Genomic DNA, 12,487 nt, shown 5'->3' on the forward strand with positions numbered 1-12,487 from the left:
ACTTTTTTTTGGCCTTTATGTAATTTTTTGAACTTCAGAGGTCTAGTCACCATTCACTCGCATTGTATGGACCTACAGAGCTGAGATATTCTCTAAAATATTAATTTGTCTTAAGCAGAAGAAAGAAAATCATACACATCTGGGATGGCAAAAATTGCCTGTTTTTGGTTATACAACATTAACACAACACAACAGCAACACAGTTTGTTTCTATCTAGTGAACTATCAAGTTAATATTGAAAGTGATCCTAGTTACACTATGCAATGCATACTTAAATAGAGAATAAAACTGATTTTTGTTTTCACGCTATTTAATTGCACTTGTAAATGAACTGATCAACAGACCAGCGGGCTGTTTAATACATGTATTTAATTTGAAATGTCAATTGATCCAGAATTTTGGGTGCATTTTAACTTAAAATGAATACCTCAGCCCTTCACTGTATTATTGCAGGGTTTAAGATAATTTACGTACATGAAGAACATAGACCAGCCTAACAAATATTTCTAGTTCAGTGAGAATATTAGAGACAACAGGATGGAACGTGAGCAGTCTATTCATCAAGAGCACAAAGGATCACAGGACACGAATGATTCAGATTGCATTGCTCTCTATAATAATTAGTTTGAGTTACAAGAAAACGAGAGAGAGACCATAGGGAATGAAGTTAATTAAGTCTAACAGCAACCTAGATCAGTATGCTATTTGGTTGTGCTGGATGAGATCTCTATTTAAGATATTTTTAGTCTTAATTAATTGTATTTGTTTTTAATCATTATTATTCATATGTCTTGGTGATACCCATTGAACAATAATGAGTATTAGCAGTTAGCAGTGGCGGTTCTTACTTGTATGGCACCCTAGGTGAATTCCCCCTTCAGCATCCCCCACCCCCGTGTGTCCGTGCCCGTCTATGGTGGCTGCCCATGTCGGCCATACCTAAATCCGCCACTGTCCGTTAGTTTCACATACACTTATTTCGATTTGTTATATTCTTCAGATCAAACATTTGAATTCAAATTATGTCTGAATGCAATACAAATTGATAAAACTTTAACCCCCTGTGTATTATCCCCCAAACATGTATTACTGTTCCATTTTTATTATTGTGTAGTTTTTTCTTTCCTAATTTTTATCAATAAAGTACCTTCAGATGCGTCTGATCATCTTCCTGTAATTTCAAACAACCACAAACCAATGCATGCTTTTAAAACTCTTCACAATGATTGTAATCACCATGACGCTAGCAAAACTGAGGTTGTATCCATAACAGAAACCTTTGAAGACTTCCAGGCCTGTAGTCACTGACATCAGTGGCACAAATGAATGGCATCTTGGAATAATGGAAGAATGGTGCAATTTAATCTGACAAATTCTGAGTATAGAATAGAGGGGTCCCACCAATAATCCTGTGCTTTCCTCTCTGGATATGAGAAAAACAATTGGATAATCACTCTTCTCATTAGCTGCTGGAGTTGTAATAAGACATATCTGTGCATGTAAACTCTCAACAAACATTTGTCCTTGAGATAAATCTGATAAGATCAGACATCAGATTAAAGGAATGACAAAAAGGCCATATTCCACACTCCATGGAACCACATAGGATTATTAAAGGCTGATCTTACTGTGAATTCAGTGACATAAGGTTGAAAGTACTTCAGCTACTTCATTAACCATATGCTCTTATTCAAACTCCAACATTAAGCCAAACCATCAGTGGAGAACCATTTAATTTTAGATGGAAATTCAGAATCCGTGTCTTTGAGACTGCTCACGCAACATGCTATCAGTGCCAAAGGAAAAGGTAAACACATTTGTATTGATGCAAAAATGTCTTATGGGAGAAGGCACTTGACAGCAAATTGGCAGAATGGGGTCGATGCCAGGTTAAAGGAATATTCAGTAGCAACATGTCAAATTTGCCTGAGATTATGTTTTTTTTTAACACATAAAAAGGACCAAAAAGGACCATCATATAACCATGGGTTTTATTGGCGATTTGGACATTTACCATGGCAATACAATGCTTTTTGGCAGGGCTATTGAAGCGATTGAAAGGTTGTGGTGGTAGCGATTAATGTCTACATTAATGCATGGGTAGATTATCACATAAAAGGTTGACATCATGATATCATCATTGTGACATGGTACTGCCACTGTACTTCTTTATATGCTATTATAGTATTAATATCAATGTTAGCTGGTTCCCTTGGTGATATGTAAGTGTGCCTTTTTTACAGAGAGATCCAACACTTTTTTTCCTTACATGAATTTCCTGGTCTAAAGTTCATCTCATCTGCCCTAAAGAAAGATTGAGTGTCAGTCTGCATAGAATTTAAGGATAAGTGCTTTTGATTTGTAAGTGACCTAAAAGCACAAACCCCAAATCATACAAACCCAGCCTTTGACACAGGAAGTTCCATTCTAAATCCTAACGACAGATAGATGGTGTTACAATGAGTGTCAGTTAGATGGAAAATGCTAGTAGGCTAGTTAAAAAAATCACAGAGTCACAAACTCTTCAAAGACTCAAGTCAAAATGATTCAAATAAAAAACTTATACATATAAAATGTAAAGTGTGTTATTTATTTAATGCTATAATACTGTATCCTATCACAGCCTAATATGCAGAGACAAAATTAAGACATTCGTTGATTGATTAAACTTAATAGTATATCACTGTGGCTCTGTAGGGCCAGAGATTGTTTAGCAGAGATGGGCCACTACTTTTAATATGAATGGGAGATACTGGAACGCTCAACCAAGGAGCTCTGAGCACCCAAAGGTCAATGGATGATGAAAGGAAGTCCCGCCATACAGTTAAAAGAGCCAATCACCATTTAGATACAGACATCACCTGTCAATCAACTCTAGAATGTGCATGCACATTATCTATTATCACAATTGTGTTTTTTGGTGTAATATAATGTAAAGAATCACAGTTTATGATACCAGTATTGTCAGATTTGACTGCTGATTTGAAATATGTTCTTTGATCATAATCTTAATCACTATTTTGGGATTTTGGTCTTTCACCGTTCAAGTAGATAGGAGCTGCACTGGCATGACTGGAACTAGCCTCCCAAGAGTGTTCCAAAGATGGCCGCCATTGGACTGACTTGCAAGAAAGACTTTGGTGGCGCTTTCAAAACGACATGTTTGCATGAACCAATGGGGCTCAACAAATGGGTGAGTTTAGGGCAGGACTGTCTTTTTTCCAACAATGGCAGATTGGAGTGTTCAGGAAACAGAGATTCTTGCCATTTCAATTGGTGTCACTAGAAGCACAATAATTACCAACAACACCTTTCAGGGTTCCAAAATCCAATAATATAATAGCAATAGCATTAACATCAAAGGTCCTAAACCCTTATGGCAGTAATAAGGATTATGATCTGAGGGTATTCATGTCAAGCCTGTGATCTGATCCTCCTATTGGCTGTGAAAGTTGTCATCTCTCTGTACAGCATCATGCTTAGCGATAGAGGCCGACCAGAAATCTGTTTGAACTGGATTGAAGAGAGAGAGAAAAAAAAAATCACACTGCAGGCATCAGACACGGGCAGAGGTCACGCTTAATCTTTATTAAACCCATCTGTGATTCCCCACAGATTTACCTGAGATTTATCTGGATCTAGGGCTCATCGCACTGAGAAATAGAGTGAAAACGTTGAAACAAAGTGATTAGTTTAAGGCTTAAAGCAGAGCCCTCTCAATACAGAATAATCCACTGACCTTTTCACACATTTTAGCAGTATTTACACTCAATGGTTCGCCTTCAATCAAAAAATACTATTGGACCTTTTGAAACATGAGGTCAGGAGTGTTGGAACGATCTACAAATTAGAGTGAACACATTATAAATCTTATCATATTGTCTCCTCATGAGTATTAAATAGGTTATGTAATGTTATGATAACTCATAGGTTATAACCAGGGTTGGGGAGTAACGGAATACATGTAACGGGATTACGCATTTAAAATACAATATATAAGTAACTGTATTCCACTACAGTTACAATTTAAATAATTGGTAATTAGAATACAGTTACATTAAAAAAAGAATTTACTGAAGAGATTAATTTGTATTTTATGCAGTTAAATTTTATATTTAGTCCTTTCAGATGGAAAACATTTCTACATATAAATGATGCGATCCAAAGTTTATCAAGAAAATTTGCGTTGGATCATAATTTCTTTTTTTGTAGTTAGAGCTTTGATATTAGGGCAAAAATCATATTCTTGATAATAATTTTTGCATTAAATTTCCTGTAAAAATATATAAAAAAAATCCTTAAAACAAGATAAATTTGATTGATCTAGATATTTAGGTTTTTCAGAGAATGTATTTTTAACATGTGTATTTTGTTTTACTGTCAAAGATAGCAAAAGTAATCAGTTAAATATATACTGTGATCTGTTTAGATTTAATGGTGAAGTTTAACCCTCAATTAGCCTTTAAAATAATGTAACACGGTAACCATAGTTTCTAGCAAAATACCAGTTTTTACTGTAATTGTCACTTCTGTAAAGTTATAAATCATAAATACTGGATCTCCGTCAAACTGTAAGATTTCAGAATATATTTCAACATGCTGTCTTCAGTAAATGTCTTGCCATGAGAAAACTGTGTCAAAACGCTTAAATGACATAGACATCCATGGTAATAATAACTTAACAGACATGTATGTTTGTATCCTGTCCAAATAGTGCTTTATTGTGTCTTATAACTCAATCTGTCATTATATCTTCTTGGAAGGATGATGTTGCACTCTAGTTTTCTAAAGGAACCTCAGTTAGCCTATCAGGCTAACTGTTAGCCTACTCATAAAACTATTCAAGGAACAAATTGATGAGGCATATGTTATTTGATCAGAGATTTGAATACATTTTTTATGGCCATGTTGTTGATGGAATGTGAAAAAATTGAAGGCTAGTTGTGTCTGATGTCATATAGCCTTTATGAGCTAATCTGGAACATCTGGCCCTGTTTGTATTTCATATCATTATTCAGGTTTTAAATGTCAAGCACCAAATAGCAATATAAAATTGCTAAAAACCATCATATGACTTTCGGGGAACATCTCGACCTAAGAAAATGTTGTTGCCTTGGAAACAGACAATCACAGAAAAACAGAAATATACAATAACTGTTTTTCTTCAAAACCATCTACCTGCTTAGCCTGCCTTCGGTACACTCTCATCATGTGTGTTTGTAATGAGTGTTCCTAAGATTACCTTTGGATCCATATAAAGAGCCCTGACATTATGTACAGTGTTAAACTATGGTGAAAAGTGCCATAATTGTACTGTCTCCAGACCTTAAGGGTTTGACACGTACTCCATGAGGTCTTATATTAATATGAAAAGGCAATCTATGTGTAAGTAAGTAAACAAAGAAACCAGGCCATTGTGAACTGCATGTCTCTGAAGGCCAACGGTGTGTAGTTTCAGTAAGAGCCCTCAGGCGGTGGACTATGGGACTTTCTCCACAAAAGGGCTGTTCTCGAAACAGTGGCCACACCAAACTACCGTGACCTTGTTTCTTGACTCTTCCACAAAAGAAACTGCTCTATAAAATGAGTTCTCATTTCACTAGGAGATTGCACAGGCAGAGGATATCCAAACTAACCGCAAATATGGAGTGTCTGATAAAAGGTGCGTACGATTCTTACCTAGGACCCGTAACTATGGAATAAATTCTCTTCGAGCAATGCTGAGTTCCCAGATATACCAATGGCGACTAATAGGTTTTGATTTGGTGTTGTTTTTCTATCAACAGGTATGAATTCTGCGAACAAGAAAATGACTCTCCTCAACCTTTTTCTCATCATCTTTGCAACAAAACTCGAAAACAGCATTCAGTTAACTATGAGTGATTGTGGATTAGAATACAGACACCCAGGTATACTTGCATTTGTTCTTCTAATGAAACACAGAAATTGTTTGTCTGTTTTTTACACTAATCTGTGACAATTATTTTGTTTTAATTTTGTTAATTAGAGTTTGACACTTTGATTTATGCAGCAGTAAAGATGGTGTTATGCGCAGTAATTCTTTATATTTTGATAAGCAAACTTTGGTTTGATTGATTTATTTTGCTTCATGTAAGCAACCTTCCAACAGCTTTTCAAGCAACTAAACCAATCATTCTTGTCACTACAGAATACACTGATATCTCTGTGGAATGTGGAACGGAATACATCGGGCTGGCCATTAAATTCTGTCCTGTCATGTACAGTGGCTACAACGAAACACTGCTCATCCTCAACAAAATCATGAATAATCCAGCCTGCCAGGCTACTCTTGATGCCACCGCCTCACCTCCTGTGGCCCGGTTTAGGTTCCCGCTCAACACGACCAATGCCTGCGGAAGCAACTTCGTAGTGAGTCATAGCTTAGAATCATGGCTCTGAACGGTTGTTATGTTACTTAAGCAAAGAGTCATGGACAAGTGTACATTAGCAATAAAATGGGTGTAAATTAATCATTTTTTGACTGTGCACACATTTAGTATTATAAAGCAAGCTTTTCACTTTTGGAGGTTAGTGATGTCTGATTTAGTTATTATTGTGCAAAAAAGCCGAAATAAAGCAATAATTAAGTAATGTAATAATTACAAAAATACATTATTCATATGCATTGTCAATCATAAAGACTAATTATTTAGTAGTTTTTAGTGTTGTAAGGCCTTTTGGAAGACAATTTTTTTTACTTTTCCACAGACAATCAGAAGTATAGGAACAGGTGCGTTCTCAGACTTCTCCAACATCGAGACAGTCAACATCAGCGGAGTTGTACGATCAAATGACATCACAACAGGCACAGTGACATACAATGCTGAGCTGAAATACTACTACTCATGTGCCTATCCTCTGGAGTACCTGGTCAACAACACTCAGATTGATGTGTAAGCATGTCACGCCCCTTTATCTCACAGAATATCAAAGTATGCAATCCATTGACTAGATGACTTGGGAATAAGCGTATTGATGTAGAATCACTCACAACAAATTGAATTAAATTGGTCCATCCTTTACTGCTGTCCTTAAGGGGACAATATCAATGGTGTGTCAATATCAATTGTTTGGTTTTGTATTTTCACAAAAGAGTGATACAAAAAAGAGATGTTCATATGAGTGTGTTTTGATTTTATGTTTTGTGAAGCACTTTGTGCTAAATTGCTCAAAGTTTATATAAAAATAAAGTTATTATTATTATATGATTCATGGATTCTTGTGTGTTTTTGTTTCATTATGGGAAACTGGGTCTTTGGGCAGTGCCACAGCTAGTGTGGTGAAGGGCATAAAGTAGGGTCAAAGCTATTCAACTTTGGCCCTGGAGGGACCCATCCTACAGAGTTTAGTTCCAACCATAGTCAAACTCACCTGAACAAGCTTATCAAGGTGCTTTACTTAAAAATTACAGTTAGATGTGTAAGAACAGGGTAAAAACTAAACTCAGCTGTATAATGGTCCTCCAGGACTGGATTTGAATATCCCTGGCATGACTTAAACTTAACAGGATTGAGAAATGCTGCAAAGCTAAAGAGGATGACCTTCTGTGCAATGTTGGAATAAACATTGACAAGTTTTAAGAATAGTGTGCAGATTACTAGAACTGTAATCTTAATTTGTGGATCACTGGAGACACATTGTGTCAAGTAGAGTTTAACCGAGTTGTGTCTACACATAGGTCAGGCTCTTCGATTGCAGTGAAAGACAACAATGGCAGTTTTATCAGCACTTTGAATCTCCAACTCTTCACCGTAAGACAATCCATTGAACCTTGTCTTTCTGGAAAAAACAGCCAGTCTAAGCTGGTTTGTTGGTTTAGTTGGTCTCCCAGCCTGGTCAGCTGATCTTAGGCTGTTTTAAGTTGTTGTTTTTTCCCCAGCAGGGCCATCCATTGATAGATCAGCTTAGAGTCGAACACTAATATCAGAAATTTATTTTCTGAATTCATTTCTCAGGACATAAACTACACCCAGCCTCTCACCATGCCTTCCCTCGGGATTGAGCTGAGGACAAATGTGTTTGTGCAGGTGGAGGCCATCAACTTAACCTCCCAGTAAGACCCCTTCCATTGAGTTTCATTGCGGCCCCTATAAATTAGGTGGTGCTACATTTGATACTAACAATTATTTTGTCTTTCACAGATACTATGTACTGCTGGACAGATGCTATGCTTCCATTTCCCGTACGCCCACTACCACCAGCTTCTTCAACCTTTTTGTGCCGTAAGTTTTTTGACCCCACATTTTTTATATTTGGGGTGTTTTGGTCACTTTCAGAAACATTTTTGCCCCAAGCCACATTTAATTTCTGACCCTGATATTAACCCTCACAGAAATTGTGTCATGGCACAATGATGGTACCATATGCCCATGGTACCATGGTACTGAATGATTACCATATGACCATGGTATTTACCTGGTGTTCCAAGGTACTTAAAAGAATAGTACAATGATGGTACAGTACTTATCCAAAAACATGGTATTATCATGTTACCATATTCAAAAACAATGTCTGATAGGAAAAATTCACAAGTTAAAGAGGGACTGAGAGAGGATGATTTGGACTAAACCCGTTCTTGTTTTGATTCTTAACAGATGTACCAGAGATCGTTTCACTAAAATGCTTGTGAATGGAGAGATGCAGCATGCCCAGTTTTCGTTTCCAGCTTTCCGTTTTACAGAGCAGCAGAACCAGACAATGTCAACATACTTTCTGCACTGTATCACCAGACTGTGTGAAAAAACATCCTGCAGCAGATTTATGGTAAAAACACTACTACACATATGTACATACACACACAAACTTGTACATTTAGGTTGGGAATTCCCATTTACCCCAATTTAATAAACCAATTGTAATTTCTTTAGACTTTTTCTATAAACTGCAACCCTAAAATATTCCTTTTGCCATTTTTAGATATGAATGAACCCAGAAATACTTGGTTGTTGCTAATGGCTAAAATTCTGTCATCGCTGACTCCAAATGCTGTTCCAAATGTTAGGATGTTAGGAAAAATGTTAGCCTCAGTCACCCTTCACTTTCATTGCATCCTTTTCAATACAATGAATGTGAATATTGACTGATGCTGTCATTCCCTAACATTTTTCTTGAAGGAATATTCCGGGTTCAATACAAGTTAAGCTCAATCAATGACATTTGTGGCATAATATTGATTAGCCCAAACATTTATTTTGACTTGCCCTCCTTTTCTTTAAAAAAAAGCACAAATCTGGGTTACAGTGACGCACTTAAAATGGAAGTCAATGGGGCCTGTCCATAAATGTTTCAAAAGTATAGCCACGAGACATAAACAATGGGCATGTTAACATTTTAGTGTGCTAAAAATGCTTACTAAACTTTTCAGTGTAAAGTTATAGCCAATATTACAACTTCATTGCCATGACGATGTAATGTCAACAAACCCTAAAACAACTGTAAAAACTGACACTTTAAACAGCTTTACAGCTCAAATAATACATGAGTTGTAACGGAGTAATTTATGTAAGTGCTTTTATAAAATTATAAGCTTCACATTACTCCAAAAATTGACCCCATTAATTTCAATTGTAAGTGCCTCACTGTAACTTAAATTTTTGCTTTTTCAAAGAAAAGGAGGGACGAGTTTAAGTAATCATGTAGTTATCAACATTATTCTACAAATGCTTTCAATTGAGCTTAACTTGTATTGAACCCGGAATATTCCTTAAACAACTTCCAAAGAAACAGTAAGGGGTTGGAACAACATAAAAAATTTATAAAATACACTTGGATTAAATTTGGTGAACTATCCATTTAAACTACACAAATCTTCATTAACATTTTGTCTTTGTGGGGATGTCCACACAAGACATTTTTTTTGGTCAGGTCTTACTATGTTTTTAGGTATATTTTAGGAATTTTTGTCCCCACAAGGATAGCAGAACACTCAAACAGAGATCTATTTACTAAGATATTCCAGCTCAGTCTCTAGACTCATGTTGCTCAATGCCTCTTTCCACAGCAATGTTCCAAAAGGAGAAGAAGAGGTGTGACTACCACTTCTGCTCCCAATGGTGTCACAGATACCACTACCATCACGTCACCGGCCATCACTATACGCGCAGATGGTGGTATGTTCTTTAACTTATTTTAGGACATCACTGCTAAATATATAGTCTTGTTTTCCATTTAAATAAACATCCTTAAAACTATATATATATATATATATATATATATATATATATATATATATATATATATATATAAAACGTTAACATCGAAAATTGTGTATGGCAATAAGAAAAAAAGACAAAAATGCTGATCAGAAAGGGATTTTTGCATTGTTTCAAAACAGCCTAAGCGCCACATACTGTATGTCACTGATAACTTCTAAAGCAGACATTTAAGCTACTGAGTTTCAAGTTAGCTAAGTTGATTTGAGATGCTGACTTTATTGTGTTTGTATTTCATTTCAGTGGTGGCATCAAAAGAAGAAGGTAAGCTATAACTGTTCAAACTGCCAAACATGTTACAATTCTCTGCATATTTTCATACAAAACATGTGTGACACTACGGTGCTGGTATTGTTGTCATTGCATCTCAGGGGTGTCGATCACCACGAGCAAACCAACAGATAATTCTGTGGGTCTTGGTGTGGCAGTGGGCATCCTGGCATTAGCATGCATCATGATCGTGGGAATGGGAACAGTTTTCTACAAGAGATACAGGCACACCGGCACCTCAAAAATGCCACACAGGGGGTAAAGTGCCTGGTGTACTCAGACTACCCTGCGGCTGCTCCAAGAGATAAGATAGCCAGTGGTCTGCCCCATCCCCGGCCGCTAACACCTTCAGAACAGGGCTCAGTGTAGAACCATTGTTGTATGAAATATTTTCTTTCTTTGAAATAATGCTTTCTGGTGAATAATCATAGCAGACAGAAGATTATGAGGTTTATAAATGTGGTTTGGAAGAGCAACAATGCACTACATCAGCTCTACGCTTGAAACGTGTAAACATTTAATTTAGTTTCATTTATAGAGTCTATATATTTATAGAATTGTATTAGTTTATTAGTTTATAGATAGGGGAATACAAACTCCTACAAACTCCTAATTTTGTGCTTGCAATTGTATTTGCATCAAATACTGAATTGACTGGCCCATCAGAATAATCCAAGTGAATGTGTTGTGCTGGTATATGTAAAGAACAAAAGGAAGACAAAAAGGAAGTACATTTGAATGTGTGTGAAGTTAGAAAGTTCTCCAGACAATAAAAAAAATCACTATACTTTCTAAAATGTTATTTGTGTTATTTAATAAGGACTCATATTTCTTCTTAACCCTCATTAAATATTGACACTGCCAAATCTACACTTAAACCACAAAGAATATTCATGCACACTCCAAAATATCACAGCATTTACAATGAGATTTAGAACATTCCAATAAACTAAAGTCCACACTTTGAAGGCATAGAGGAGTATTTAATACTATTTTTACTTATTGAACATCATAAATAATTAAGAAATGGGAATGAAAGCAATTTCTAACAGGAGAGTATTGAAGGAGAGTGCGGTTATTCTCCTTCATTCTGTTATGTTCTTGGTTTTGCACTTTCTATCACTGTAATTCCAATGGCAGACTGACCTTTTAACAATAGATGTATATTTGTGATTCATCCATTAATGCATGCTTCATTATGAATAAAGTCTGCAGGTACAAGAACTAACTACTGTGTTCTTGAGTGGCTTTTTATATAAAACTTTTATATCTGCAATGGAAACTGTGGAGAACATTTGATTCTGTGTTACTGGCACTGTGCCTGAAAATAGCATTTGAAATAGGGCCCAATGCATTTGAATTAAACAGTTAATATTTGTGTCAGAGCAAACTACAATAAGTAAAATTTAAAAGGGGTAGTTCACCCAAAAATGAAAAGTCTGGAATCATCTACTCGACCTCATGTCGTTCTAAATCTATATGACTGTCTTTCTTTCATTGAACCCAAAATAATGAATGTTGACGCAAAAGGGAATGGCAACTCAGTCTATCCAACCCGATCCAATAAAAATGTGTAAATAATTTATGAGTTGGCTATTTCATATGGACTCGCACAATGTTGTTCGCATAAACTTTTCATCACGTGCAAATTCACGAATATCTAATGCGGAAGTGCAAGTTCTGCGCATGAGGCGTAAAGGACATTCGTATTAATTGTATGCCCTTACCCAAACCCCTTATCTATTTTTATTTTTTTTATACCCTTTTCTCCCAAATTTGGCATGCCCATTTCCACTACTTACTAGGTCCTCGTGTTGGCACAGTTACTTACCTCAATCCAGGTGGTGGAGGACAAGTCTCAGTTGTCTCTGCTTCTGAGACAGTCAATCTGCGCATTTTATCACGTGGCTCGTTGTGCATGACCCGCAGAGACTCACAGCATGTGGAGGCCCATGCTATTCTCCGCGATCCATGCACAACTTAC

General features: G+C 36.3%; 1 protein-coding gene across 1 annotated transcript in view; it reads left to right on the forward strand.

Moving 5' to 3' along the window:
• The first annotated feature begins 2,803 nt into the window (after positions 1-2,803).
• The window catches only part of LOC127636372 (zona pellucida-like domain-containing protein 1), a 32,546-nt gene continuing 22,862 nt past the window's right edge, over positions 2,804-12,487 (forward strand). Inside the window, exons 1-12 of the mRNA XM_052116821.1 lie at positions 2,804-3,194; positions 5,605-5,663; positions 5,788-5,910; positions 6,171-6,391; positions 6,731-6,915; positions 7,701-7,773; positions 7,978-8,075; positions 8,164-8,244; positions 8,617-8,785; positions 10,023-10,131; positions 10,477-10,497; positions 10,605-10,761. Coding sequence (XP_051972781.1) covers positions 3,169-3,194; positions 5,605-5,663; positions 5,788-5,910; positions 6,171-6,391; positions 6,731-6,915; positions 7,701-7,773; positions 7,978-8,075; positions 8,164-8,244; positions 8,617-8,785; positions 10,023-10,131; positions 10,477-10,497; positions 10,605-10,761 — 1,322 coding nt within the window. The 5' untranslated portion in view covers positions 2,804-3,168. The remainder of the gene's footprint in view (positions 3,195-5,604; positions 5,664-5,787; positions 5,911-6,170; positions 6,392-6,730; positions 6,916-7,700; positions 7,774-7,977; positions 8,076-8,163; positions 8,245-8,616; positions 8,786-10,022; positions 10,132-10,476; positions 10,498-10,604; positions 10,762-12,487) is intronic.

The sequence above is a fragment of the Xyrauchen texanus genome, chromosome 44 (assembly GCF_025860055.1).
Source record: "Xyrauchen texanus isolate HMW12.3.18 chromosome 44, RBS_HiC_50CHRs, whole genome shotgun sequence".
Classification (NCBI taxonomy): domain Eukaryota; kingdom Metazoa; phylum Chordata; class Actinopteri; order Cypriniformes; family Catostomidae; genus Xyrauchen; species Xyrauchen texanus.